Source organism: Pyrus communis, chromosome 6, assembly GCF_041283825.1.
Source record: "Pyrus communis isolate YQ-2024b chromosome 6, ASM4128382v1, whole genome shotgun sequence".
In the NCBI taxonomy this organism is placed as follows: domain Eukaryota; kingdom Viridiplantae; phylum Streptophyta; class Magnoliopsida; order Rosales; family Rosaceae; genus Pyrus; species Pyrus communis.
The window spans coordinates 21,852,084-21,879,724 of record NC_142570.1 but is presented as its reverse complement, the minus strand read 5'-3'; the positions used below and the strand labels follow the sequence as shown (position 1 = coordinate 21,879,724).

General features: G+C 37.1%; 4 protein-coding genes across 9 annotated transcripts; 3 read left to right on the top strand and 1 right to left on the bottom strand.

Moving 5' to 3' along the window:
* Positions 1–6,099: 6,099 nt before the first annotated feature.
* LOC137711667 (ER-based factor for assembly of V-ATPase) lies at positions 6,100–12,069 on the top strand. 6 transcript variants are annotated; one of them, XM_088695980.1, is made up of 8 exons: positions 6,167–6,390; positions 6,768–6,881; positions 8,189–8,228; positions 8,451–8,718; positions 8,841–8,979; positions 10,769–10,854; positions 11,017–11,160; positions 11,742–12,069. In XM_088695980.1, the coding sequence occupies exons 4-7, from the start codon at positions 8,455–8,457 to the stop codon at positions 11,143–11,145; spliced, it is 618 nt and encodes a 205-aa protein (XP_088552106.1). In that variant the 5' UTR covers positions 6,167–6,390; positions 6,768–6,881; positions 8,189–8,228; positions 8,451–8,454; the 3' UTR covers positions 11,146–11,160; positions 11,742–12,069. The 6 variants fall into 6 exon arrangements, with proteins under 6 accessions (XP_088552104.1, XP_088552105.1, XP_068307028.2 ...); XM_088695978.1 differs by lacking the exon at positions 6,768–6,881 and having other exon boundaries at positions 6,100–6,390; XM_088695979.1 differs by lacking the exon at positions 6,768–6,881 and having other exon boundaries at positions 6,100–6,390; positions 8,175–8,228.
* Positions 12,070–12,222: 153 nt separating this feature from the next.
* Positions 12,223–17,167, top strand: LOC137710972 (uncharacterized). The gene is made up of 3 exons (XM_068450152.2): positions 12,223–15,813; positions 15,913–16,085; positions 16,658–17,167. Exons 1-3 carry the CDS (start codon positions 15,379–15,381, stop codon positions 16,788–16,790), a joined length of 741 nt encoding a protein of 246 aa, XP_068306253.2. The 5' UTR covers positions 12,223–15,378; the 3' UTR covers positions 16,791–17,167.
* A 2,945-nt stretch (positions 17,168–20,112) lies between these two features.
* LOC137710866 (uncharacterized) lies at positions 20,113–23,488 on the top strand. Its single transcript, XM_068450019.2, has 6 exons — positions 20,113–21,197; positions 21,285–21,343; positions 21,686–21,755; positions 21,869–21,994; positions 22,118–22,246; positions 22,905–23,488. Exons 1-6 carry the CDS (start codon positions 20,427–20,429, stop codon positions 23,364–23,366), a joined length of 1,617 nt encoding a protein of 538 aa, XP_068306120.2. The 5' UTR covers positions 20,113–20,426; the 3' UTR covers positions 23,367–23,488.
* A 696-nt stretch (positions 23,489–24,184) lies between these two features.
* LOC137710993 (putative membrane protein At4g09580) lies at positions 24,185–26,769 on the bottom strand. Its single transcript, XM_068450181.2, has 4 exons — positions 26,328–26,769; positions 25,228–25,498; positions 24,977–25,147; positions 24,185–24,669 (listed from the first exon to the last, which is right to left on the bottom strand). Exons 1-4 carry the CDS (start codon positions 26,546–26,548, stop codon positions 24,544–24,546), a joined length of 789 nt encoding a protein of 262 aa, XP_068306282.2. The 5' UTR covers positions 26,549–26,769; the 3' UTR covers positions 24,185–24,543.
* Positions 26,770–27,641: the final 872 nt, after the last annotated feature.

Here is a 27,641-nt window from a genome sequence, read left to right as displayed (position 1 = left end):
TTTGGTCACGGATGCACCAAGAAAATTGAGTGATTGCATTCTACCCTAAAATATTTCTCTGTGTTGAAACTTCGTAAAATTAAATCAACGTTTTAAAAGGAACGGAGTTGATTCGCAAGCCACGTGCATTGAAGCATATAATTTTTTGGAGTATTGCAATCAGTGATTGCCGTAGTTAGAGTTTTTTTCTTCAACTCAATATGTTTTGTATCCAAACTTTTCATCTACCTTGCTATAATTTAGTGTAGAATATCGATTGTAATAAATAAAAAAAAATTAAAAACCCTTTCAAGCATTGAATTTTATAAGGCAATGGTACTCAATTAACATAATAATAACCCTTGAACAATATTTTCAAGAGAGAGACGTTTGGGAAATGGCCTCTTTCCTTGAAAAATAATACTAAAATGACATCTTCTCATTTTAAATTCCTCATCAAAACTTGTTTAATAAAACAATGCACTAGTTGTTTTGTACTACGATCTAGTGGTATTTCTCTTGTAAGTGAGAGGTTATAAGGTTGAATATCGTAGATGATGAGTTCGATACCAATTTATTCCCTTATTCTTTAGACCAGATATATCATTGTATAGAAACATTAAAAATAAACAATACAATAATTTAAAACCAAAAGCAAACAATATTATTTTCTTAAATTTATCAAAAGGGATATGAATTTTTTAAATAGAGCGTTAGCATTAGTGGATTAAATTCTAGTTGTTATGGGAAGCGAAATTGATGAGGATCCAACCCTCATCATGGTGCATATGAATGATTGCTTTCTATCATTGCCATTTGGAAAAAGTACATGACTTCTTTGTTAGTGATGGCATGCGCCTTGATAGTCTCAAGAATACAAGACTCACCTATTCAAGTATTGTATTCTCAAGTATCTTAAAACATGTTTGTTGATGCACAAAACGGGTTAACTTTAAAATAACATAAAGTGTCAAGTTATGACCTTTGCAAGGTTGCTCTAGTCACTTAGCGAGGGTAATATGAAAGAGATAGAGATAGCGAAACAAATACAAACTATACATGGTTCACTCTAAGTTGGACTACATCCACGATGGTAGAGGAGTTCTCATTAGTAATGTAGAATTTACGTAGTAAAATGGTCTAAGCTAGTAGGTTCTAATAATGGGTACTACAATAATGGTGTTAGGGAATAATTGTAAAAGAATGGTGTCCTTTTATAGTTGAGGAGAGTTGCATGCTTTCGTCCGTGGTCTATGTGGGATTCTAAGAGTTTTATTTTGATGTTGACACGTGTCACATTGTGATTGGCCTCCTGGTTGGAGAGAAACTCTTGTCCTTTAGCAGGAGTGCCTCAACACGAATCCTTTCAATGGGCTCTGAAGGTATAAAGTTGACTGGTGCTCGTTAGTTTCGGGATTGGTAAAGTGTGGTACAAACAATGTTAAACCCTTTCTAGGAACTTTCAAATCCGAATGAATTGAGACCAAGTTAGTTAGGAATATACTACAAAGGTTTAGATAGGACGTATTAGGAATGTACCACATGAGTCCTATAGATGCATATACAAGATTCATGTGAATAAGATTTACAACTAATTACATGTAAGGAGTCATTTACAAATACTTCTTAATAGTGTTTTCTAAAGCTTGTTTGGTGGACCATTAAATTGGCCATAACGTGGCCTATTAAAACATTACAATGTCATAGACAAACTCACAAATTTATTGCAATGTCATATATCTATTGGTTAATCAGTTTATTTGATCGTTAATAGATGACCAAGTTAGTTAGGAATATATTACAAAGGTTTAGATAAGACGTAATAGGAATGTACCACATGAGTCCTAAAGAGGCATATACAAGACTCACGTAAATCAGATTTGCAAATGACTCTTTATAAGAGCATCTTCAAAGGAGATGTCAAAATCTTAGGTGGAATGCCATTGTGCATATTTGACATCAAAAGTCTCTTCAATCGAAGTGTTATTTGCTTACTGAATTTGAAGGCTTTGTGGTTTGGAGTCAAATTTGACTTCAATGTCAAATTTATTTTTAATTCGTTTTAATGGTGGGTTCCTTGTTCCATTAACATATCAACCAATAAAAAATTTGTTTCAACATTGTTTTAATAATTATAACCATTTCAAGCTCTATTTAAATAATATAATAATATTTGACAGTTCAGTTGGAGAAATACAAAATTTGACGTAAAACTTCAAATTGCCACATTAACCATCAATTATAATTTGACTCTTATAATTTTACATTTCATTTAGAAATGATCTAAGGATTCATTTACAGATACTTCTTAATTAGTGTTTTCTAGAGCCTATTTGGTAGACCAAATAAGACATAATGTGGCCCATTAAATTGGACATAACGTGGCCTGTTAAAACATTACAATGTCATAGATAAACCTACAAATTTATTGCAATGTTATATATTTATTAGTTAATCAGTTTATTTGACCGTTAATTAATGATTTCGCAAGAATGAAATGCTGATGTAGATATTTAAAATATGCCACGTGGAAAACAATACTCACCTGTTCAAGTATTGTACTCTCAAGTATTTAAAACATGTTTGTTGATGCACAAAATGGGTTAACTTTAAAATAACGTAAAGTGTCAAGTTTTGACCTTTGCAAAGTTTCTCTGATCACTTAGTGAGGGTAATATGTAAGAGAAACAAATACAAACTATATATGGTTCACTCTAAGTTGGACTACATCCACGAGGGTAGAGGAGTTCTCATTAGTAATGTAAAGTTTACATATAGTTGAGGAGAGTTGCATGCTTTCGTCCGTGGTCAATGTGGAACTCTAAGAGTTTTATTTTGATGTTGACACGTGTCATGTGACATCCCGTCCCGGGATTATTAAAACGCACGTGTGAAATTACATATCTGCCCCTAGTTCGTTTCGTTATTCTGTTTGGTGGGTGGTGTGGTGTTGGCATGTGTTGGGCCACACACACACACACACACTGTCCCTATCTCTCTCCCTCTGTCTTCTCCCTGTCACTCTCTCTCTCCCGTGTTCCCATTTCCTTCTTCTTCCTATTGGAATTGTACGGACACACACGAACACACTCAACCACTTACAGATCGAGGGAACCAAGACCACCCTCGTGCTCGTGGGGCTGAGAGGAGTCCAGTGGTACCATTTTCAGGTAAGGTTGTAGCCGTTTTCACGTTGATTCGACGAGGTCCGTTTTAGTTACTATTCATGCAAACTTATTCTAGCATGTTTTTGGACTTTTGAAGCTTGTAGTTGTGTTTGTGAGGTCCCAAGGAACCTCGGAGTGTATCGTTGGACGGAAGTGGACGTCAGAATAGCCTGGTTCGAGCTTGGCCGGTTATGGAGTTTTTGGACAGGTATAATCTTGTAGTTTTAGACCTTAAAACTTGTTTGGACGTGTTCTTCTAGTTCTAAGGTTTAATTTGGTGCAAGAAACGTGAAAAATGGTGGAAAAATGAGCGAGAAAACCCAAGTTGCAGGTTTTCCCAGTTTCCGGCGCCGGCGACGTCGCCGGAGATTGAACGAAGAAGGTGACAGAATATTCCGTCAATTCTGACGGAATATTCCTGACGGCGTCAGTTGACGCCGTCAATGTGCGCCACACGTGCCTGCGCGTGGCCGGCGCGTGCGGCGGAGGAAAATTTTTCTAAAAATATGGTTGTGATCCTGAGGTTGTGTAGAGCACGTTGGTATATTCATTTGTCCATTTTGAGCAATGTATGAGAAGTTATTACGAGAAGTTGGTTATGTGCTTTAAAGTTAACGTTTTTATAGTTATTTCGCATATAGGTGACACGTACCCCGAGGACGAGCGTTCGCACTCGAGGCAGGGGGGCTACGACCCTTCCACTTACCAGTGAGTGGGCTTTTGTTTTCCGTATATACCTATATACATTTATATTCCCAGAAATTGATTAAAAAGGGTTATTTAGTTTTATGCCATGCATTACATTATCGTTATTCATGCATCGTTGGTTACGTTAGTAGTTGCATATATATATATACATATGCATATTGGGTGCTGTGGACGCACAGGTAAGTGCCAGGTAAGTGTTATCCATATTTACATTCAGTAGTGGTTTGAGATGCTTAGAGAGCTCATAACCTGCACCCCCGGTGTTAGTGCTCCCGCCCAGAGTAGGGCACAGTCCTTCACGTGATGTTCACCTACCGTACCACACGCTCAGCTTGGATCCAAGTTAGGTGCACAGTCTTGTCGTACAGACCACTTTAGGTGGTTCCGACTCGTAGGTGACCCGCGATTATTCGCACAGTCTTCACGTGATCGTAGCACTAGAGCGTATATATGTATTACACCCAGGCCTGTCGTACAGACCACTTTAGGTGGTTCCGACTCGTGGGCAGGTTCAGTTATTGAGTTTGAGATTTGAGCTCTATATGCAGCCGTACATGTCACGTTAGGTGACTCCGGCTGCCAGATGTTATGTTGTTGATTTGATTTATACCTGAGCACTTGCATATCATTAAGAGGCTTTGACATGGCACATTGTTGAGCATGATTGGCATACCCTTGAGCATGATTGACATATTTATACATACGTATATATGATTATTTTCTGGGAAGTATACAGGTTTTACGGCGAGGGGTTAGAATGTATTTTTGATAAATGGTTTTCAAAGAGCTTTGTTTTTGCCCACTCACGCTTTTGTTTTGCGCCCCTCCAGGTTCTAGTTGATTAGCAGTTTCGGTGGTATTCCCAGAGGATTCTCCCGACTTTTCTGACAGATACTCACCAGCATAGGGTCACCTTCGGGTGTACTTTTGTCGCAACTTTCTTTTGGACTGCTGTAGACCTGCTCTGAAATTATCTTTCACTTACGCTAGCACTTGTTTAGTACTTTGTATGCTAGTTTTTAAATTATTCGTACTTTTATATTATTACTTTATTGGCTTCCGCATGTGCACATGGCTACGTCACCTTCGTGTGACGGCCAGCACGCTCCGATCACGGTCGGGGTGTGTCATGTCACATTGTGATTGGTTTCCTGGTTGGAGAGAAACTCTTGTCCTTTAGCAGGAGTGCCTCAACACGAATCCTTTCAATGGGCTCTGAAAGTATAAAGTTGACTGATGCTCTTTAGTTTTGGGATTGGTAAAGTGTGGTACAAACAATGTTAAACCCTTTCTAGGAACTTTCAAATCCCAATGGATTGAGACCAAGTTAGTTAGGAATATACTACAAAAGTTTAGATAGGACGTATTAGGAATGTACCACATGAGTCTTATAGATGCATATACAAGATTCATGTGAATAAGATTTACAACTGATTACATATAAGGAGTCATTTACAAATACTTCTTAATAGTGTTTTCTAAAGCCTGTTTGGTGGACCATTAAATTGGCCATAACGTGGCCTATTAAAACATTACAATGTCATAGACAAACTCACAAATTTATTGCAATGTCATATATCTATTAGTTAATCAGTTTATTTGATCGTTAATTGATGACCAAGTTAGTTAGGAATATATTACAAAGGTTTAGATAAGACATAATAGGAATGTACCACATGAATCCTATAAAGGCATATACAACTCACGTAATTCAATTTTGCAAATGACTCTTTGTAAGAGCATCTTCAAAGGAGATATCAAAATCCTGGGTGGAATGTTATTGTGCATATTTGACATCAGAAGTCTCTCCAATCAAAGTGTTATTTACTTACAGAATTTGAAGGCTTTGTGGTTTGAAGTCAAATTTGACTTCAATGTCAAATTTATTTTTAATTCATTTTAATGATGGGTTCCTTATTCCACTAACATATTGACCAATAAAAAATTTGTTTCAACATTGTTTTAATAATTATAACCATTTCAAGCTTTATTTAAATATTATAATAATATTTGACAATTCGATTGGAGAAATACAAAATTTGACGTAAAACTTCAGATTGCCACATTAACTATCAATTATAATTTGACTCTTATAATTTTTCATTTCATTCGGAGATGATTCAAGGATTCATTTACAAATGCTTAATAATTAATTAGTGTTTTCTAGAGCCTATTTGGTAGACCAAATAAGACATAATGTGGCCCATTAAATTGGATATAACGTGGTCAGCTAAAACATTACAATGTCATAGATAAATCTACAAATTTATTGCAATGTTATATATTTATTAGTTAAACAGTTTATAATTAATGATTTTGATGTGTGCTTCATCGTCTCATTCCCCTTCATCATCTCCTTCCCTTTACTCATTGCCATCATCGCCGTCTCCAACTCTCCTTGATCTTATGCTCGATCGCCGAATCGCAAGTAGAGACAGCGGGCTGAAGGCGCGTCTAACCGGCACACAAAAGTTCTATTTTTCGGTTGGATTTTGGGTTTTACCATCTGGATATTGTCCATCTTCTCATCTTCCAGGTACCCAATTGATTATTCGTTAATTTGGTTATTTGGGTGCTGAATTCGGATCTAATTTGAGAAATTTATCATCTTTTGGAGTTTCCAAGTTGTGATTTTGATTGGTCGCCTGAATTCGTTTCTTTCGATTTCGTTTTTTGGGTTTTTGGTGAGATTGTTTCAATGGTGGCCATCCTTGAGGTTTGCCTCCTCCTCCTATATGTCAAATGAGTCTAGTAGTAACCATGTATCTGCCTTGGCCATTTTTGAACGTTATTTGAATCTAAACAAACTCAGTGGCGATCTTGAGAGACCATTAACTGAGCTATTTCTCATACGTTGAAGTATTTGGAATCTTGATAAAGTTAATGCTATTGTATTGTGCTTTTTGTTACCAGAAAATCAAGGGGTTGGTAAATGGTCTTGGTTTTATTGGGCTCTCTACCCAACCAAAGTAGGGAATGGGGAGTTGGAATTTTTTGCTAAAAATTCACATGTAGATTCGCGGATGGGTATGAACTTTTTGTTCTCATGTATTCGGCTCGTAACTGTCAATAACAAGCGCTACAATTACATGTTTACAAAGCTTAGCTTTCATTCTCTTGTTATTATTTTCAATTCAAGTAGTTTTAACTGATCAAGTACTAATCATAATTTCTCAATTCTCATGTGTTGATGGGAATTTTGTGTCTGTTCTATTTATGTTAGTTTCTATGAATATATCCATCGCAATCATTAAATATGCTAATGTATGGACAATTTAGTGCTTACGAGTTGTGGATATCTTTTAAGTTAGGCACAAAACTTGTCATACTTGCTTGCATGGGTCTCCCTTATAATTCAAATGATTTTACTTTTAGTATGTCATGGATTAGCCAATTGGAAGATACAAATTATAAACTTGTTTCGTTTTACTTTTATGTATCATACCAGTTGTTCTTTGTTCTGCTCCCTTTGAAAATTTTAAAGAAATATGTCGACATGGTTCGAATGAAAAGAGAGATTATAGTTGATTTACTAAGTATCATGGCTGTGTGAGTTTGTGGTGTTTGATGGTTGCTGAAGTGAGTTTGTTCAAGAAAAGTTAGAAAAGGAAAACAAATTGATGGTGTTTGTTTATTTATTTCACAAATGGTACATATCCAACATTAAATTCATCTAAATTGAGATCAGAGAACTTCAAGTTAAGTGTAGACGGAGATGCTGCTCTAACCAACTTGGCTAACCCTAGGTCCGTAAATTGATGGTTTAAAGTGAGCTTACAAGGTGGATCTAGCTGTGCAAGCCCGTTCAAGTCCTTTATAATAACTGACATAACAAAGGAATGAGGGAATCAATTCCCATCAAATATTTTTCTCAAGCATTTCAAACAAACAGTCTCTCTTGCATGTGGATAGATACACATGTAAACATGACCCAATTCAAGCTAATCTTGGCCTTTGATTCTTTAGTTATAAAAACCAATGTTTCAGATTTAGTTTGAAGAGAATAATTGCAGACCTTGTAAGACCACTTGAAAATTTTACCTTCTCCATCTCCATTGTCTTCACGAGGAAGACCTGAAAATGCAATTTACAGAGCCCTGCTTTTCCTTCTCTTTCTTCCTCTTCCTCCTCCAAGGTCAGGATTGATAAGTCTCCACCACCAATTGGATCGGTGAGGTCGCATTTTCCTCTGCTTCAATCAACTCCTCGCCGACCCCATTGTCGAATCTTGTTTTCTTTTTCCCGAATTCCGGTTAATAGAATGTTGGTATTGAATGTTGTTTTCTGATTGTCGAAATCATTTTCTGATTTTCTTTTCAGTTGAATTTGTGCAGGTTTGGAGTATTGAGCTCGATTCCATAACACCTTGCCGAGGTAATTGAATTCCCATGTTCTTGCTCATTGGTTACTTTTTTTATTCACTTAGACAGTTGTGTTTTGTAATTGCTGGGTCTTTGATGATAATTTGAATAATCTATTGTTCTTACAATACAATTCTTAATTAAGTAAAAAGAAAAAGAATCCACCATTGTTATTAATACTGTCTGGAAAGTTGGTCATAAATTGAAGCCCTATGGTCTTTTTATAAAATCACAGGAAAATGAGCAGTGATCCGATGAATCCACCTGGACTGGTCGTATCAACCACCGAACCCATCCTCTCATTCCTCACCTCAGCTTCCACAGACCCACACCTCTCTCATGAACTCCAGCAAATTGCGTCCAATCTATCCTCCAAACCCAGTGTACTGTACAAGTCTCTCCGAGCTCTTTGGGTTGCATCTGATGCCTCGACCCGACCGCAGTTGGCCCAACTCTTCTCTGGATGCGAGTTCGTCCTCACCAGCCCCAAACCCAGAGAAAAGGTGAAACGCAAAACACTATATCACCCCTTTGTGTTTTGTTTGGTTTGCAATTGAACTTTGTTATTTTTTCCTGTATTTTCCAGAGATTCCAAATGAAATGTAATTGTTCTTGTTGTGTTTAGAGTGAGGAGTTGAAGGCTAGACTTAAGAAGCTGGCTGAAGTTTTGGAGAGGAATGCATATGCAGAACTTGTGAAGGATATTACCCCTAAGAAAGAAACCACTGAGCCTTTCTCTTCTTACAAGGATCAACTCGGCTTTGGTAAGATAAAGAGTTTATACATGTCTAACATAATGTTTTATTGCTTGTTTCTGAATGATATTACTGTGGCAAATGCATTGAGCTTGGACTTTTTCAGTTTTGTGATAATGGCGTAAGTTTCTTTAATTCAATGATCTTATCAGGAAGAGTTCAATTTGTAGTTATTGCTTTGGTCCATTGATGGAAATTGATTTTTATGTGAATGGATTTGAGGGGAATGCGAACAAAACTGTGATATAATACAAGGATGTTGTTTTTTATTACAAACAATTTTTCATTCTCTGAAAGTGTAGAGTCATGACATTTAGAGGGGGTAGAATGGTTGGATTGGTATGCTTGACAACGTCAGATTGGTTGGACTTAAACATGGTAATTCAAATGGAAACTGTGAATCTATTCTAAAAGGTTTAATGGATAAACTCTGAGATGTCACGTATCAGTGTCTTCTTTGGTTTCCTTTGCATGTAAATGTTGCTCATCGTCAACGGTCATCAGAGACGATATTGATTCCATTTCCATGAGCAGGTCAACCAATAATTGTATTTTACCTTGTGAATTTTATCATGCCATCCACATGGAATGCATATAGAATATTTTTTTTTTCCATTCAGCATATGTTCAAATTTTCTGTCTTAGTAACTAGTTTAGATGCCTATGTAAGCATGAAAGAACCTTGTTAAGGATGAAGCTTGAAATGTTAAGCAAGAAAGAAACCAGATTCTGTTTTAGTGAATGCTTTCCATTTGAATGAATACATTTTCCAACTGCTCAAAAACTTAGCTCTTGAGGTATCTAATGCTTATATGGAATTTCAAAGAATAATGAAATTTTGGTGAGTCCTAGGATGTATTCGGGCATGTGTGATCTGTACAAAAATTCTAATTATTTGTACAGGTGTGCAAAGTACTTGCTGGTTTTGTTGATTGGGCAGTTTGGTGTTCTATGGCAGTTTGTTTATGTGGGATTACTCTAATGTGTTAGCACCTGAATGATGAAAGAATTAATTTCTTCTTTCCTGTGTATTAATGCCAGAAATTTTATGGCCGTTATTTTTTGTCATATTACTGTTTTGTTTTCACTCTCTGCTTGCCATTACATTCCCAGCAGATGATATTGAAAGGAAATTGGTGACTGATTGAGAAATTTGAATCTAGGATATATATGGGGAAATTACTGGCTGGTGGTAATAGGGAGAGCATTGGGTGGGGTGAGTATTCTGTGATAATTTCCGAACCAAGTCATAAAAGTATTGGATACATTTGCATTTTAAATTAACATGATAGTAGACCATTATTTATGTAAAGAGTACATGAAATCACAATGGAATCGAATTAGTTCACAAAACTAGAGATTTCTTTCCAGTTTGGGTGAACCGTGAAACTGGAACTAGTTCACAAAACTAGAGATTTCTTTCTGGTTTAGGTGAAACTGGAACCGAATGGAAGGCAGTACAGGCTCCCTAGCCTAGAACATTTGCTTCCTGGGAAGCATTTTGTGTTAAGAATTCATTGAAATAGTTTGACTACATATTTGAATCTCTGTTTAAAATTCATTCCTCTTATTTCCGAATAGAGTTGAGTGGTTTATTTTTCTAATTTAAAGCATCTATTGTTATGTTTAGAAAAACAAAATATATTTATTATCTCTTTGTTAGCGAATGATTGATAATCTTTTAGTTTCTTTTCTCCTTTTTAATTGTGTTTGTTGTGTAAATTTTCTGTAGAATTTTTATTCTCTTTGAAAATATGTTTTGGATGCTCCAGTGCTAAAACAGTCAAAACTTCTACAGGTTTACATGTTGTGGTGACCATGTTTACCTGCTATTTGGTAGGATATGCTGCATTCAGAGCTTTGTTTAACCACAGTCCCGTCATGGTATGTATCTTCGAGAGAGTAATTTCTATTTTATTAAACTATTTTTTGGTTTCTGGGCATTGTAATATGTGATTATTGTTTGGTTCCTATTTTATCTGCATGTTCTTTTTCTTATTTACAGTACTATATAAGTTGACGGCGCTCTTATTTTTCTCATCTCAGAATGCTGCTGGAGGCATTCTTGGATTGGTCATTGGCATGCTCGTGGAAACATTTATTTTCATAATTAGAACTTCTAGTCAAGATCTCAGATCATCTTCTTCCACATCCAAGCTAAAGAAGAATCAGTAGGCTTGGTCTTTGGAGGTTCGTATACTTTTATTGACGGTTTTATTGATAGTACTTTTTTGACATCCTAAATACAAAGAGATCTGAGCAATTAAAGCAACCTTACATGTAGTATCGTTATCGGCCTCACACTCCATATTAGCATTGTTGTGAAGCTAAGGGCATTATTAGCTGAGTAGATAACAGTTGAGGATAAGCTTCCAATTTAAGGGTGGCATGGCTATCAACTGTAGCAGAATGGAGTAGTTAACACACAACTGAAATTCGTTATTCCCAACGCGAAAACTAGTTAACATCTGGCCAACGTCATTTATAACGGCCCTGCTTAGGCAGCCCTGCATTCGAGGCTTATCTTAATCTGGCAACTTCCCTGCTGTCACAAGTCGTTAACGACTTCAAAATTCTAGCAGCTAATGCATGTTCCTAGCCAACTTAACAATCATGCAAACATGGATGCTGATATATGTGATGGCTGACATATAAGGTTGCAATCAATGTTGTTCACGCTTGTATTTGACTACATAGTAGGGGTGTTTCCATTCACTTACAAAAGTTGTGTCTTTCTGATCTTAATTGTAGTCTATTATCTTGAAATTTAGGTTTCGATGAGGAGGATGAAACATAAACATAGGAGAAATGTCTATGTTACTAAATATACTCGTATACTTCAATCAGGTACATTCTTGTACTCATAGAGTTATCCGTCGGCCTGATTTGCATGAAGCCGGATAAGTATGGCTGTTAGTTTTACAGATCGATCGTGGGTTTACCACCGAAAGATTAAATCAACGTATTATAGTGGACCTTTTTTTTGTATTACCATTACATCCCAGTGGGATATTTTTTGGATGGTGGTTTGGGATCAAGATCTTTGTACCTTTTTCAATGTTTTCGCAAATTTGTGCCACAAGAAACACTTGAGACTAACATCTGCAGATTATATGAATCATTATGTGCACATAGTTTAACAAACGATATACACTAAAGGGGTGGGAGAGTAGGCTAAGCCTCACAATGTTCTAGCAATAATGTGGTTCAAATTCGCCACTGGCGAGAATCGAATGTAGGACATTTCACTTATAAGGGAAGAGGAATACTACTAGATCATAGTATTAATTGGCAATATGTACACTGAGTTGACGGTTGCACATTAACTAGAGAAATTTGATACCAAGTTTACACTAGAGGTGCATTTTTTACACCCGACAACAGGTTGTTTTTCGGGTTCATATGGTGTGAAAAATAGGTCCAAACACGGCCCCTTAAACCCTAAACCCTAAACCCTAATTTTGTTGAAGTTACTAGAGGTGCATTTTTTACACCCGACAACAGGTTGTTTTTCGGGTTCATATGGTGTGAAAAATAGGTCCAAACACGACCCCTTAAACCCTAAATCCTAAACCCTAATTTTGTTGAAGTTACTTAATGTAACAATAATTCGATGAGCAATCGAAAACTGTTGGTTTGAATCATTTCCTTTATTTCTAGTTGTTAGGGTAAGACAGAAGTTGGTGAGAGGTTGAAGCCTAGAAGGGAGAAATGAAGAACATATCAAATGAAAATATGTCAGTGAAAACGACTCCTCTAATTTTTATCTAAAAATTAAAAAATAAAAACGAAATGATTATTAAACGACGTTAGAGTAATAATAAAATCACGACAAAGCAAGCTGTCATAATAAAAAGGAATAGTTACTTGGTACATACTTTATCTTATCAAGTTGGAAATATTTTATTAGGAGATAAGATAAACCCCACTTTGTTAAGTTGATTTTGGGATTTGTCATTGACCCGTTAAAAGTCGATCAATTTTCTTTTGTCTTTTCTTTACAAGTGACACTACTATTCTTCTCTTGATCAATTTAGATACTCTTCGAGAATGTATTATTTTGGAAATTTCAACTGTTTGTTTAATCGACACATATTGGGACCCGGATCTCGCAGATATTTTGATTCCAACGAATGGTGATGCTATAATTCGATTAATTCTTAACGAATTAGCATTTGCAATTTGTAAAGGTCATTCTAGCTATATACGAAATTCTTGGTGTGCATTTGTCTTCTTTTGTTTGTCAAAAGTAACAAGGTAATAATAATTAGATGATTTACCTAATGGTTAGAAATGTTCTTCTTTACAAGTGTTTTACGAGACAAGAACTTATATGCCATCAGCGTCGCGTGATGTCTCGTGTCAAAAGTAAAATATGTTTAAACAGAAGTTTGCACATTTTTATTTTGTTAACATGAAACTTCACAATAATATTGTACATGTACTATGTAAGTTTTATGAATCATGACCTAAAGTGGGAGATATTTTTCCATCCATCCATTCAAAACATAAATCAGTATCCCATATGTCATGATTTAAATAAAAATTATATTTAGTCACTTTCTTTTAAATTATAACATGAAATATATCGACTGACTCGTGTTCAGAAACATTGAAAAAATTCTCCTAAAATAGTCGTGTCTCAAATTAAATATGCGACACTTTAATTGTTCACAACTCGTTATTAATGTGAGTGTTTTCTTAATTTTTAGCTCTTTAGGATTAGAAATGCATGTTTGTAATTCCAATTCAAAAAGTTTTGGATATGAATATCACACAATTTTGGGATCAGAATCTCAAAATATACTCTTGGCGAATTTGAACTTTCGAGATCGGATCAATTCCGAAATTTCGTAGTTGTGGGAGTTATTTGGCTTCATTCATACCAAGATTACATAATATATCATCATCACCACGCTCTCTCTACATAATATATATTCAGGGAGTTATATGTTTTCATTTGAAAAGTTTCGAATGTGAATATCTGATTTGGTTTATATTTGAGTATTTTGAACAATATATAGCAAGGATACCTATTTAAAACATAATTAAGTGTATGTAATGGAATTAGACAAATTTCTGAGATTCGGAATATTCAAATACATTTCAATTCGTATCCAATTCTTCTCATATTTTTTCGGTTTTTGGTGTCGAATTTGGATTGGACAAGATACTTTAGAACTTATCGGCTCACGATCGGTCAGAGTCGAATATTTCTATCCAAGTTGCAACCCTATGTGAGTGTTGGCAAATTCTTGTACCTTATTTTATAAAAACCAACGGCATGGGGCAGGGATGGGAACACAGAAATTATGCCAAAACCATATGCTGGGATGGGAACACAGAATTTATGCCAAAACTTCTGAGCGACCAAAAAATAGGTAACGTGAAATCTCAGTTACTTTTCATCACATGGTCAGATGCGGATAATCTAGGAAGGGGTCCTCCTGTCTGTCCCATTACCATCGGGGTTTTTTTTTTTTTTTTTTTGAACAAAACTTGGTTGCTTAAAAACAAAATTTGTTTGATTTGATAAATTTTTTTAATAAGTGGGATGCAATTCATAATAAACAAGTATTTTATAGGCTATGTTAATAATTGTACCACAAAGAGATGATAAAAATTATAGAATAGCATTTTAATTTAATATATCGGGTGGACCAAATGATTGTACAAAATGGCAAATTGATCCATAAGTCATCAAATATCATTTTGATGTTTTACACTTAACATCTCTGTTGAAGATGATTTAATGGTTTATTAACTAGACGATGATACTAGGAGAACATTTTCAGTATTTCGGAACAAAACTATGTACACCAAATCATATTACAATTAGTTGAAAATAAATTTTCTAAGTGTCTAACTAATTTTATTATTACATTTGGAGGAAAGGGATCCTTTTTGGATCCCCTTGATCAAATCTACCAAGGCACACAATCTGGACCTTTGAAATTTGATTCAACGACTAAAATTATTATAACTTTTAAAATGAATCTCTATTTGTAATCGTTAGATCAAATTTTAAAAGTCTGAATTATGTGCTTTGGTGAACTTTGATGAAAGGCCTCTTTCCACATTTGGAATACACGAGGGGACCCACAAAGATTTGTCGTGAAACCTGCACTTGGCACTGCTTCGTTCCTTACCTGATTCACGATCTTCCCGCCTTCCCCATCGGAGTGGCTTACTCACTACTCACTAGCCAGCCTCACGTGCAAATTCCACACGTGTCATCATCCCGTACCACCCCAAGTCAACCCCGTCAGCGCATCCAACGGCGCAAAGTGAATTATATATACAGGCCTTCACTTCACGGATCTCTCTGCAAAAAGCAGAGAGAAAAACTACGAAGTCTCACACTTTGCTCAGACACTGCAAAGTAGGCAAAAGCTTCAATTAGCAGTCATGATCCGAACCGGTTCTTTTGCGCTCCGGTCACCGGCCGTTTCCGGCTCGCCTAGAGTGTCCCTAGCCCGGAACGACTCGCTCTCGAGCGTTTTCTCCGGCGAGAGGAGCACCGTCGGATCTCCCATGATCTCCCTGCATTTCGACGTCAATCGCCGCCGAGATAAGATGATCCGGAGATCTCTGTCGGAGAGCGACGTTCTGCAATCGGCATCCGACGGATTTCGAGCTCTGCCGGCGAGTTACGCCGGTAAATTGGCGGGAAGTGGAATTTCGACGGAGGAGCTGGTTCCTGGCGGCGGCGATTGCGGAGGGAATACTGAAACGGTGCAGGAAGGCGAGCAGAGGAAGATCGGAGCGTATTATCAAGAGATGCTGAAGTCAAACCCCGGCGATCCGTTGCTGCTGAGGAACTACGGGAAATTCTTGCACGAGGTAATTGATTAATTAATCAAATTATCAAATTGATCAGCAAATTAATTATGATTAATGAGAAAAGAAAGATGATAAAAATGATTGAATGATTTGGATTAGGTGGAGAAGGATGCGGTGGGGGCGGAGGAGTGCTATTGTAGGGCGATATTGGAGAGTCCGGGAGACGGTGATTTGTTGTCGCTCTACGGAAAGCTAATCTGGGAGACGCAGAGAGATGAGGAACGGGCTAAATCTTACTTTGATCAGGCTGTTTCTGCCTCCCCTGATGATTGGTATGTGGCTTTTATTTTATTTTTTTTATTTTTATTTTTTTTCAAACTCTCTTGCTTGGTAGATAATATACGAGAGATTATCTACCCAAGCAAGGAATTTAGTTTGGTTTTTTTAGTTCAACAAATAAAAATGTTCGATGTTTTTAATATTTTGTTTTTCGATCTTATATCAATTTTTCTCTAAAAATAAAGATAAATTGTCGATTTTGTCGCTGAATTATTACTTGAGCATAGATTAAGTCTCTAAAGTTATTCTTTTTCGATATTACTTGACTATACTATTTTATCTTCCAAACTTAATTCCATAAACTATTTTTCAGAACAATAAGTTTATCTTTATAAATTTATGTCAATATACTCTTTAAAGTGTGTCACGTCTACTTAACTTAAATTCAACGAAAATTGAATATTTGCTTGTTTTAATTCTTAATTTTTTTTTCTATCATTTGTTTAAACTTGTAAATAAGATTAAGAAATAAAGCGCTCGGAGCTTTGCCCAATTTGGAAGCGTCGTCTTTTCCTAAGCGTAAGAAAAAAGTTTGATTTGTCTGTGTATGTTATGTTTAATGCAGCATGGTGTTGGGGTCCTTCGCTAGCTTCATGTGGGAAGCAGAGGAAGACGAAGACGAAGACGACAATGAAGAAATCAACATTGACGACGGAACTCAAGCCTCATCTGTGCCGGCTCTGGTTCCTGCATTTTAACTCTGTTGGATGAAGTAGACCGCGAATTCGACAAAGAGAGTTCAACCACGCCACTCGCGTTCCCGGGAATTCAATTCCCAACGTTCCTGATGTTGGTAAAAACGGCAAAAGAAAAAGAAGACGGGAGGTACCAGTTTTATGAGAAAGGCTTTTACTGTCGAAGTATAACTATAACCACTACTTAACTTGAAGAACAAGAAATAAACATGTATATGTGCTAAATACATAGCATATGTATGTAATATGTAGAATGTGCTTATTTACCCGGCTGAAATCTCTAGCTTGCTAAGTGAAGGTTGAAGGTGTTAATTTCATTTGCTTGTCTGCTTTCCTTGTAAATGTTTATGAATAAAATTATGATGTATTCTAATCTGTCACTTTTCTGTATCTTATCGAATGCATAGACTTTGTAATACTTTTGCCTTCATTCATGCTAACGGCTTCTTATTCAATTTGAAGTTTTAAACTTTTGGGACATCAAGCTTGTTTGAAAGTACTTTTAAAATAACTGAAAGCATTTTTGATAAAATTGATTCAGGGCTAGCCCTGGGGCAGGGCAAACAGCCGGCTGCACAGGGCCCCAAATCTTGAGGGGCACCAAAATTAGTTTACAAGCATATGTTTATGCCAACAGCGGTGGGAAAGAACTAACCAGGAGGACAACCTGAGAAAGAAAAACAGCTTTTTAACCGTTGACTAAGGTTGAGTTTCCAAGAGCCATAATTTGAAGATGAAACTTAGAATTCAGTAGAGCGGTTGTCAAGGTTGACTGTTCAATACTTCACTGGTGATGAAGGAGAGCTACAGTCACTTGGTGGAATGATTAGTAATTTGGTCCTTTAAAAAATTAATTAATTAATTTTTATATTTATTTTTACTAAATCCGCCTAATCCACTTAAGCTCCCCTCGCTGAGACCTCGTCTAGCCGTCTAGGCACTAGGCTTCGATTTGCCGTCCAACTAGCGCCTAATGTTTTTAAAACCTTGGTTAAGAGTTCAGTCACGGGGACCCTTTTTTCATATGTCTGAATAAAAAACAAATGATATTTCTTATGTGGACCTATACAAGGGCATTATTCTTGGCCTTGCCCTGGGTCTCTTTAAATCTATGAACTGGCCATAAATTGATTTATGTGCTCTTGCAAGAAGTACTTTAAGTGTTTTTGTAGGATCTATTTAGAACTCGTTTGGAATTGCTTTTAAAATGACTGAAAGCGCTTTTAAATAATATTTTTGGGTTCTAAAAGCATTTCAAGTGTTTTTCCAAGATTTTCTTAAATTTCTAGTAAGAATTGGTTTTAAAAATATTTTTTGCAAAAGCGCTTACAATCATTTTAAAAACACTTTCCAAACGAGCCCTGTGATTTTTATTAAGGATTGATTTCAAAAGTATTTTCATTAAAAGCACTTTCAGTCATTTTAAAAGCATTTCAAAACGAGCCCTAAAATATTAAATGTGAACAATTGAAGTCACACTTGTGACAACCCGTCCCTAAGTTTACAATTTAATTAATTTAAAATGAGTGATTTGATGAAAATGCCCCTAGAGGCGAGATTGTTGACTTTCGTTGACCATTATATTGTGAGATTGTTGACTCTCTCTGCATTCACCGTGCACAATAACACCGAACCACCACCACTTGATTACTCCGACGAATTAGACCATCAGACCACCATCGCTTGTTGACCTTCCTTATCTCTGTTAAGCTCAAACCCTGAACATCAAACCCAGGCATGGAGCTTGCATTGCACAGTGGCCATTGCCACTGTTCACCATCTTCTCCGACGAGTTCTCGTCGATCCCGACCAAGGTAAGCGTTAGGACCTCTCTCTCCCTTACCTTTTTCATTATCAGTGAACAATCTCAAGGTTTGGACGCATTTTAATAGGGTTTAGAAGCTGTTAGGACGAATGGAGGATTTTCCCAGAAATTTTGGAAGCTTAGAACCAAGGCTGTTGGGCCATTTTCAAAGGATTTTTCCAGCCATCTCCAATGAAATATGGCCCTCAAAAATGGTATAGTCTTGTTCCCTACATTCCTAGTTTCAAATTGGCTTTTGAATCACTGAATTTGGTTGAGTATTGAGCTCGAAATAAGCTCTGAAAGTTGGGAAGAAAACTTGCAAAATCTGGGAACTGTGAAGAAGGCGCGTGGGCAGAGTGGAAGCGTGATGGTGGTCGGCGCGTGCGGCGCATGACTGCCAATGCAGCCACCTTGTGGCAGCGCGTGGAGGAACTCGAGGTCCCTCCTTAGGTTTCTCGACGTGCCGAATTCGAATCCGCTGTCTATTTTTCTAAATTTGACAGTTTTAAAATAGTTTCTTTATTAGCTGTACTTTGTACGAAAACGTGTTTACACATTATTACGTTACGTATTTACATAAATGGTTTTGTTTCTAGGCAAAACGCATCGCAAAGACTCTTGATGCTACGAGGCAGGTTCGACCCGAAGACATGATCTATGAGTGGGTCTTTTCTTTGATATATACATATATTTATTTAGTTTCCATATATACATCTAATAATGAATTTTCTATATGACTGCTGTAATTAAATTAACGTATATAGGAAATGACATAACATTGAGAATTAGGAAATCATTATACATCTTACGGGATGCCTTAATTAACTTTACGGCTATAAATAATATTATGTTGACTAGAATTATCGAATCACTGTGGCATGACTATATTTATGTTATATGCTCATCGTTTGCTGCACCGATGTTAGTACTTACCAGGGCCAGGGCCAGTCTTTCACGTATATGTGCACATCTCATTGCACGCCCACTTTGGATCCATTGTAGGTGCCAGTCCTCTCCTAGATTGTTATAGGCAATTAGAACTCGTATGTGCTGCGCATAGCGCTAGTCTTCACGTGATTGTAGTACTATAACGTATATCATTGTTACACCTAGTCTTGTTCATGTTAGAATATCTTTATATGAACTCGTGTGTTAGCATGTGTCGATGAGCACTCGATATGATATGTTTGCATATGCGAAATTATGTGATTATGGACGTCATGTGTTCACTTATGAAATATTGTGCCATATTGAATTCTTGAGATACCGCTGGCTCTGGTAAGTACTTTTATACTATACTTAGTATGTGTATTTTGGAAACTATACTCATTTTACGGCGAGGGGTTATTATGTTTTCGAAAAGGTTTTTACAAATTTTTTTTTTTAAGCCCGCTCACCCTTATTTTTTGCCCCTTCAGGTTTTAGTGGAAGATATGAAGAGGAAAATCACTTGCCATGTGGTGTATTTTTTTCATGTCTTACTATATGAGAGGAAGACAAGGTTGATATTTCTCACATATAGGTTTTATTAACACATGATGGTGTTTCAGATACACCCGAAAATCTCTCGTGAAAATGCACCTACTTGTGTATGCACTTTTATCTTTGGGTCCATTTGATCTCTCAGCCCACCCAATTTATGAAGTTTTAACTTGATCCGGCCCACTCTCTTGCAACCGCTTTCAAACACTCCCTCCTGATTTAAAAATAGAGGACTCTAGGGTTTCGAAGCCCAGCTTCCCTTTTCTGCCCGCAACGCCTTGTAGTTAAAGAACTTGCGCTTTCTCTCTGCGTCCTGATTGATTTCTCAAAGTTCCTTCAAACCAAATACAATGGGTAGGAGGAAACCGAAGGACCCAGAAACCGACGCCGTTTCAGCAGCTCAGTCCGACGTCTTCAAGACCCTATTCGGCGACGCCGCCAGCCACGACGCCGCCCCTGCCATCTTCTCCGAGAGCAACCCCTTCAGGAGGAAGAACCAGGAATCTGGGTTTGGGTTTGTTGCCCCTTCTCAACCTGCTGAGAACACCAATAATGGCGAGTCTGAGAACAATGGCGATGACGGGGACGGCGAGGTGCAGAAACGGAAGCGGAAGAACAAAGAAAAGGCGGCTTCCGGGTTGATTAACGAAGAAGCTCCACAGGGTCCTGTGGAGTTGGAGGGCGAAAAACCAAAGAAAAATAAACTGCCGGAAACGCTCAATTCTGAAAACCCTAATTTGGGCTCTGAGTTAGAAGGGTTGTCAAGACAGGAAAATGATGAACCCTCCGAGACGACGAATGCGGTGGCGAAGAAGAAGGATGGGAGGAAGAGGAAAAGGGATGAAGTTGAGAGAGAATATGAGGTGAAGAAGTACGGCGTGAAGGAGGGCGAGGAGGATGGGGACAAGGAGAAGAGGACTGTTGGAGAGAAGAGGAAGACAGTTGATAATCCAGCTGATATGTTGGTTTCCAACGAAGGTTTCGACGACGAGAGTAAGCTCTTGAGGACTGTTTTTGTTGGAAATTTGCCCTTGAAGGTCAAGAAAAAAGCTTTGATGAAGGAGTTCACTAAATTTGGAGAGGTGGAGTCTGTGAGGATTCGATCCGTGCCAATTTTGGATGTGAGTTTTATGACTTCTTGTTTGCAAACTGTGGATATAAATGTATTGTTGGTTGCTGATTTTGTACATTTGGTTCTTTTTGTTCAGACCAAAAGGCCCAGAAAGGGAGCAATACTCACAAAACAAATCCATGATAAAGCTGACAGGTAATCATTTCGCATCACTTAATCAGTTGGTTTAGGAACTGCTTGTTGCATTTATAAGCGTTTTTGAAGCACGTAAGGCCCTGATTCCAATTTACAAGCAGATTGTGGGTTGGGGCTATAGGTTCTAGGTGTACTTTTGGAATCTATCGTAGCTCAAATAAAGCCTTACATTGGAAGGTTGGCTCCCTCAGTCACCAATTTGTTATTTAATTTGGTGTGACTTTAAGTTGTTAAAAGTAAGTAAAATGATGTAGATTTTAGACTTTTGATACTTGTTGACATGAAAATTTCAAATTTAAGCGATTTACGATTGCTTTTGAAATAACAGATTTTGTGTTGCAGCGTTAATGCCTACATTGTTTTCAAAACCGAGGAATCGGCACAGGCTTCTTTGTCCCATAACATGGCTGTGGTATGTTATTTGCATGAAGTTGGGTGATTGGTATCATTCTGCACAAGATCTTTCTTACAGTAAAGCTGAAGTTGTTGATCTTGTACCTTGACTTGTTATGCATGTTGATGTAGGTTGAAGGACATCATATCCGTGTTGACAGGGCTTGCCCACCTCGTAAGAAGCTGAAAGGGGAGAGTGCTACTGTTTATGATCACACGAGAACAGTTTTTGTGGGTAACCTTCCATTTGATGTAAAGGTGAATTGCTCTGCTAGGATTTCTTTTCTGCTTCTTTTTGGAACTTTCCACCTCCCAATTTGCTTTTTTTTGTTACATACTTTTAGTTGCAATATGTGGACAACAATTTCTTTTCTTTTGCAGGATGAAGAAGTTTATCAGTTGTTTTGCGGTATCAACAATCTTGGATCTGGCGTTGAAGCTATTCGCATAATCAGGGATCCTAATTATGGTATTGGAAAGGGCATTGCTTATGTTTTGTTTAGAACAAGGGTATGTGATTTTCACCAACAGTTTATCAAACCCCATTTACCGTCAATAATTCTTTGTTACAATGTCATGCATTTTGAACTCAGATATGTGGTTGCTTAGTTGATTCTATTCGTTTTCTTCTTGGATGGCGTGCTCTACCATTTTAATGAGAGTCCTCATGGGGATGTCAATAGGACCCCCGGTTGTCTCCTGGAACATAGGTGAAACATTTGTCTTTTCAACCGTAAAAATATAAATTTGTTACTATAGCAGTTTGGTGGTAAGTACATAATGACGTTAATTTAGCAAAAGAATGACTACAATCAATTCTTTAAATATGCATATTGGGATGCTAAGGTGTTTCCTGCCATTATCTTTATTTGTATTTATCTTAAAGTTGGTCTGAGGATAGAAATAAGAAATTATTGATGGAGTAGTTTCTGTAAGTGTAAGATTTTATTTTATCCCGAACCTTCTTGTAGCATGAATATTTCATTTCAAAATTAAGAGTATTTGGAATTGAATACGTGCATAGTTGACTAAACTATATAAATTACTTTGTTTGTGAAACTCTGTAGCTAAATTTGTATATTCTGTAAGTTTCTCAAGGTACACTTGTTTTCAATTCGTATCATCTGATACGGTACATTATGTGTTGTCTGTCAATTTGGGCATCCAGGAAACTGCAAATTTGGTCGTTAAGAAGCGAAACTTGAAGCTTGGGGATCGGGAGCTCAGGCTGTCTCATGCAAAACCAGAGTCCACCCCAACTAAGAGAAAGAACCCCTCATCAGCGTCAGAAGCTAATTCTTCAGCCAAAAAGCGAGCTGTGGACTCGAGGAGTCCAGATTTTAACAAGTCGAGTTCAAAGGCATCTTACCAGGGCCTGCGTGCAGGTAAGCCTGGTGTCCAAAAGAAGTTCAATGCAAAAGGCAGTAGACCAGATAAGTTTGAATCAAAATCACCAAGTGGAGTGAAGCCGAAAGAACGGAAAGATAAACGACCATCTGTTGCTGCGAGAAAGGCTAAAGAAACACTTAAAGGTGGCGCTGCTTCAAAACAAACAGGTACAAAGCGTAAGCTTGATAGCCGGACTCCAGATAGCTCCCAGCAGAAAAAGAAATTCATGAAATCTAGGTAGGAATATACACGAACATTACGAAATGTGTACGTTTTCCAAATTTTTGTTTGTTGTACAAGTTATAAATTGTCAAATTGGTGATATGGTTTTCCTTATAATTTTACCATTTTATTTTCCTTGCACTGGTTCCCAATCTTTTGATAGAGACGTGGATTAGAATCCGTGGTAACAGTTAGATTGGAAGATTAGGGCTGACAAAGAACGTCATTCCCGGGAATGATAAACACACACCATTTTTATTCTCCCACATGCTCTTGTTTAATTTGATCTTCGTTTTTAATTGATTTGAAATCAAGACGGGCATGTGAAGCGAAAATGAATGGGAATGCCACCTCTCTTTGTATTCACATTCAGAATATGAAAGAAACCAATTAACCCGAACTCGTTGAACTTGCCTAACCCAACCCGCCTAAGAGTAGTTTGGGTGAGTTGGTTTGCCCATTTTCTTGGGTGACAATGAGTCGATTCTAATCTGACCCAATTGGGTTGGGCAACAGATTGAAGACCAACCCGACCAAGAAACTAAAGCTTTTCCTCTACAATTCTGAGCTTCCATGCCAAGCAATTTTAGATGCTTTAATGCCTTCCCAACTTCAAACTTCTACTCAATCATTAAGCCAAATTTGACAAGGAATCGTGAGAACAAATGTTCTTCCTGCTTACCCGCCAAGCATTTTAAGCATAAGTGCTTTATTATGAAGCACTTGCTGCCTTTCTTTGGTTATACCAGGCAGCCTGCATCGACAAAAACTGTCGAAATTGTAAACATTGCCGAAGGGCAGTTACGTCAACCTCATCCCTACGTCTTAGTGGTTACGTTTATGAAAAACAATACTAACATCATCTTGGAGCTTTCATTATTCAACACTAGAGCTGCGTCAAGTCAGAAATTGACTAGAGAATGCCTTCACATTTTTCTTGATGATGATACACATACCCTATAACATCTTACCACTGAAATCGAAGTTACATACACATTTAACCCCAAACCCACAGCCCGAATGAAACATGACAGTCAACAAATTCCATCCAAGGACACGGACACGCCTTCTACATAACGAGCCAGTAATACCTTTGTATTGCAATTTCTTGATGCTCATCTGTACGGAGCTACCCAAACGGCTGCAAGCAGAACAAGGTCCTCATGTACACCAAGCAAAGTTCAGTAAGTGAAATACTATGCTTTGTTCTTGCTCACTAGCGTGGGAGTAATTGAGACAACTCCAATGAAGAACAAGGTGGCTATCGAGTTGAAGTCATAGAGATCCCCAAGGGATCGTAACTCTCCAAGAGCTAATCCGGCCTGCAGCATGAAAACAGAGTCAAGTACACAGGCACAACCAGTGACAATCGAGTAGAGCATACGTAGACGAGACCACGCAGATAATTATATATTTTTCTGCAGTAGTCAAAATGTGGATTGAGACGGCGTCGAGAGGAAGATATATTGTATTTATCTTCCTCTATGACAAAAAGGGAAAAAAAGACATTGATTTTTATTTTGGATCATTTGGCCATAGACCCTTCAGGTGTTGCATAGACGTCTGATGTTCTTAGACAACAACTAAACTTCAATATTTAATCAACTTTTTGAAGTGCAGGATACATACCCTGACAGTGACGTACGCAGCTGGTATCAGACCAATTGAAGTTGCCAGTAAGAAAATATGGTAAGGCACATCAACTATTGGTGAAGCAAGATTAATAAATGTATTAGGCAAGGTCGGAGTTAATCGGAGAAACAACATATAGTTCAACAGTCCCTGCCTTCTTTTAGCTACCTGGAAGAAAAACAATAAATGATTCACTCATTTTGGAAGTTAAAAGTTTCAATGGGAGATATGAAAACATTTGAATATACCTGGTTTTGGAAAAATTGCAGCTTGTCAGGCCAAAGAGAGATGACAATGGGCCTCCCGATCAGCTTTGACAAGAAATAACAAGAAGATGCACCAGCAGTGGCGTTAAACACCACCAAAGCTACACCTTTGAAGACTCCAAAAAGGGAACCGGCAAGCAAGGACATAAATACAGTACCAGGGATCATGAAAGTCTGCATGAATATATAAACCATGCAGTACCCTAACAGAACCTGCGCGGTGTAGTCACTTGTGTAGTCCTCGAGGTGAACTCTAACCAGAAGAAGACAATGACAGAAAACAAAATAAATAGAACCGCATAATACCATTAAAATCATATGCAACAATTTATCTATAAATGGAGCACACGCAGCTGGAACAAAACACAACGCATCGGTCATCAACTAGGGGAGTACACGGCTACACTCAACCAAGTTCATAACTTTTTCCAACAATGCAATTTAAAACGTTTCGCAAAATGTGAGTAGAAGAGTCATCAAACTTAAAAGTTTAAGCTCACAATAATGCAACATTCCATGTTCAGCATTAATCTCTCCTCCCTTACACATTAAGGTCGCACAAATGCAGTACCCCGTATCCTTCATTGATACCATAACCAATGAAAAACAAAATTAACTAATGTAACAGTTGCACGCGGTTATATCAAATTCCTCAGAACACAAATCAAAAGCCCGAATCAAAACTGGCTCAGACGAATACTGGTGCATAACGTTCAAGAAAAGAAAAGGCCAATGCAGATAAGGAGAAAGCAATATTCTATTCATTAATTTCAACTCCTAGAAAATGATTTGAGAAAATAAAATGCTTCAAGAATATGGATCCATGCAAAAATCAGGTCTCTTCCTAAAAAATAAATTTTGAGACATGATTTTTTTCCTAATTAGTTTGCAATTAATTGGATTAAGAGGTAAAAATCCATAATTAACTAAAAACTAACATAATAATCCCAGATTGATATCACATGCATTAGAAACCCACAAATTTTCCCATTAAAATTCGTGGCTTTTCCTGGAAAATTCAATCCTAAAAACCCAATTCAGATTCATGGGAAATTTACAAGAAATTTTATTCAAAAAAGTACCTGAGGATTTGAAGCTCCTGTAGGCTACGGGGAAGCTTGAGGAAGCTGTAATCCGATGCGGGCATGGTCAGGTAAACACCCAGAAGGCCAAACAAGAAGCCCAATACGACGGTGGAAGCCACAGCCACCTCCCAGAAGCTCAACGGGAACTTACTATTATTGGGTCCCACTCCCCCACCAACCACCTTCAGGTCCACCCCATTGTCGTCTCTCTTCTCCATCTCTCTCTCTAAATTTCCCTTTCCTATTTCTCCTTCTGCAATTTTTCTCGGGAAAAGTTAGAGAGGATGAAAATCAAGGAGCCCCTTTTCTCTTCTTTCTTCTCTCTCCTCTGCTGTTTTATGGTGTCTTGAAGAGAGAGGGAAGAGAGGGAAGAGAGAGACAAAAACGAAAGAAAGGATATTCGCTGGTTCCTACGAAACCAACTCATTCTTCCCAATACAAGTTACATGCAAATTGGAAAACGATGTTAATTACCATTAAAATAATAATACTTGTATCTCTATGAATAAAAAGAGAAGTGTTATTGACATTTCAAAAATCTCATTTTACACTCATCACAAGCGTATTTTTCTTTCTAAATATAGAAAGTTTGGAGTGTAGAATGAGGAATGGAGTGCCAATAACAATTTCCTATAAAAACATAAATACCTTGTCTTTTTATTGTATAAATTTTATTATCTAAAACATTTAATTTTTTAATTTTCAATACAAGTAATAATAATTATTCGATTCGAGGAAGTTCAAACATCAAAATGTATCATATAAATAGATGAATTATGTATATGATATTTGGTACTCAACTCCTCGATTTTGTTCAGTATATTTGAATACATAAATGATTTTTGATTCGTATGATTTTTTTTTTAAAAAAAAAGTAAGATAGTTTAAAAAGGTTTCAATTATGAAGTTTTTGATAAAATTTATTCGTTTTATAGATCATATTTTTCTTTAAAAGCAATTTTGGTACAACAATTTCTAGTTTGGCTTTTAGATAAAACTTAAATCAGGAGAATAGCAACTAACTTTTTATTTAAAGTAAGCTGTAGATTTTTTCCTTGAATTTTCATCTAACTTCCGATTTACCCCATGAACTTTTAAATTGGAAAATCAAGGACTTCAACTAATTTTTTTGGCTGATTTCCCTTACAGTTAGTTTTCCATAGATTCTATCCAAATTAACGTTAACGTTTATCACGTGTACACCACATGACTCTCATTTGAAAACAAAAATGTCACTTCGCTAGACTTTCAAACACAAAAGCTATAGAATCACATAAATTTGCACAGGTCAACATTTTAGAAATCTAGGAT

Excerpts from the sequence above, each read along its gene's own strand:
- LOC137711667 (XM_088695978.1), top strand. The coding sequence starts at position 8,455 with ATGAGCAGTGATCCGATGAATCCACCTGGACTGGTCGTATCAACCACC. Across the intron at positions 8,719-8,840 it reads GCCCCAAACCCAGAGAAAAG|AGTGAGGAGTTGAAGGCTAG; the intron begins GTGAAACGCAAA and ends TGTTGTGTTTAG. Across the intron at positions 8,980-10,768 it reads CAAGGATCAACTCGGCTTTG|GTTTACATGTTGTGGTGACC; the intron begins GTAAGATAAAGA and ends AAACTTCTACAG.
- LOC137710866 (XM_068450019.2), top strand. The coding sequence starts at position 20,427 with ATGGGTAGGAGGAAACCGAAGGACCCAGAAACCGACGCCGTTTCAGCA. Across the intron at positions 21,198-21,284 it reads GATCCGTGCCAATTTTGGAT|ACCAAAAGGCCCAGAAAGGG; the intron begins GTGAGTTTTATG and ends CTTTTTGTTCAG. Across the intron at positions 21,995-22,117 it reads ACCTTCCATTTGATGTAAAG|GATGAAGAAGTTTATCAGTT; the intron begins GTGAATTGCTCT and ends TTTCTTTTGCAG.
- LOC137710993 (XM_068450181.2), bottom strand. The coding sequence starts at position 26,548 with ATGGAGAAGAGAGACGACAATGGGGTGGACCTGAAGGTGGTTGGTGGG. Across the intron at positions 25,499-26,327 it reads CAGGAGCTTCAAATCCTCAG|AGTTCACCTCGAGGACTACA; the intron begins GTACTTTTTTGA and ends TCTTCTGGTTAG. Across the intron at positions 25,148-25,227 it reads TGCAATTTTTCCAAAACCAG|GTAGCTAAAAGAAGGCAGGG; the intron begins GTATATTCAAAT and ends TTTTTCTTCCAG.
- LOC137710972 (XM_068450152.2), top strand. The coding sequence starts at position 15,379 with ATGATCCGAACCGGTTCTTTTGCGCTCCGGTCACCGGCCGTTTCCGGC. Across the intron at positions 15,814-15,912 it reads ACGGGAAATTCTTGCACGAG|GTGGAGAAGGATGCGGTGGG; the intron begins GTAATTGATTAA and ends GATTTGGATTAG. Across the intron at positions 16,086-16,657 it reads TCTGCCTCCCCTGATGATTG|CATGGTGTTGGGGTCCTTCG; the intron begins GTATGTGGCTTT and ends TGTTTAATGCAG.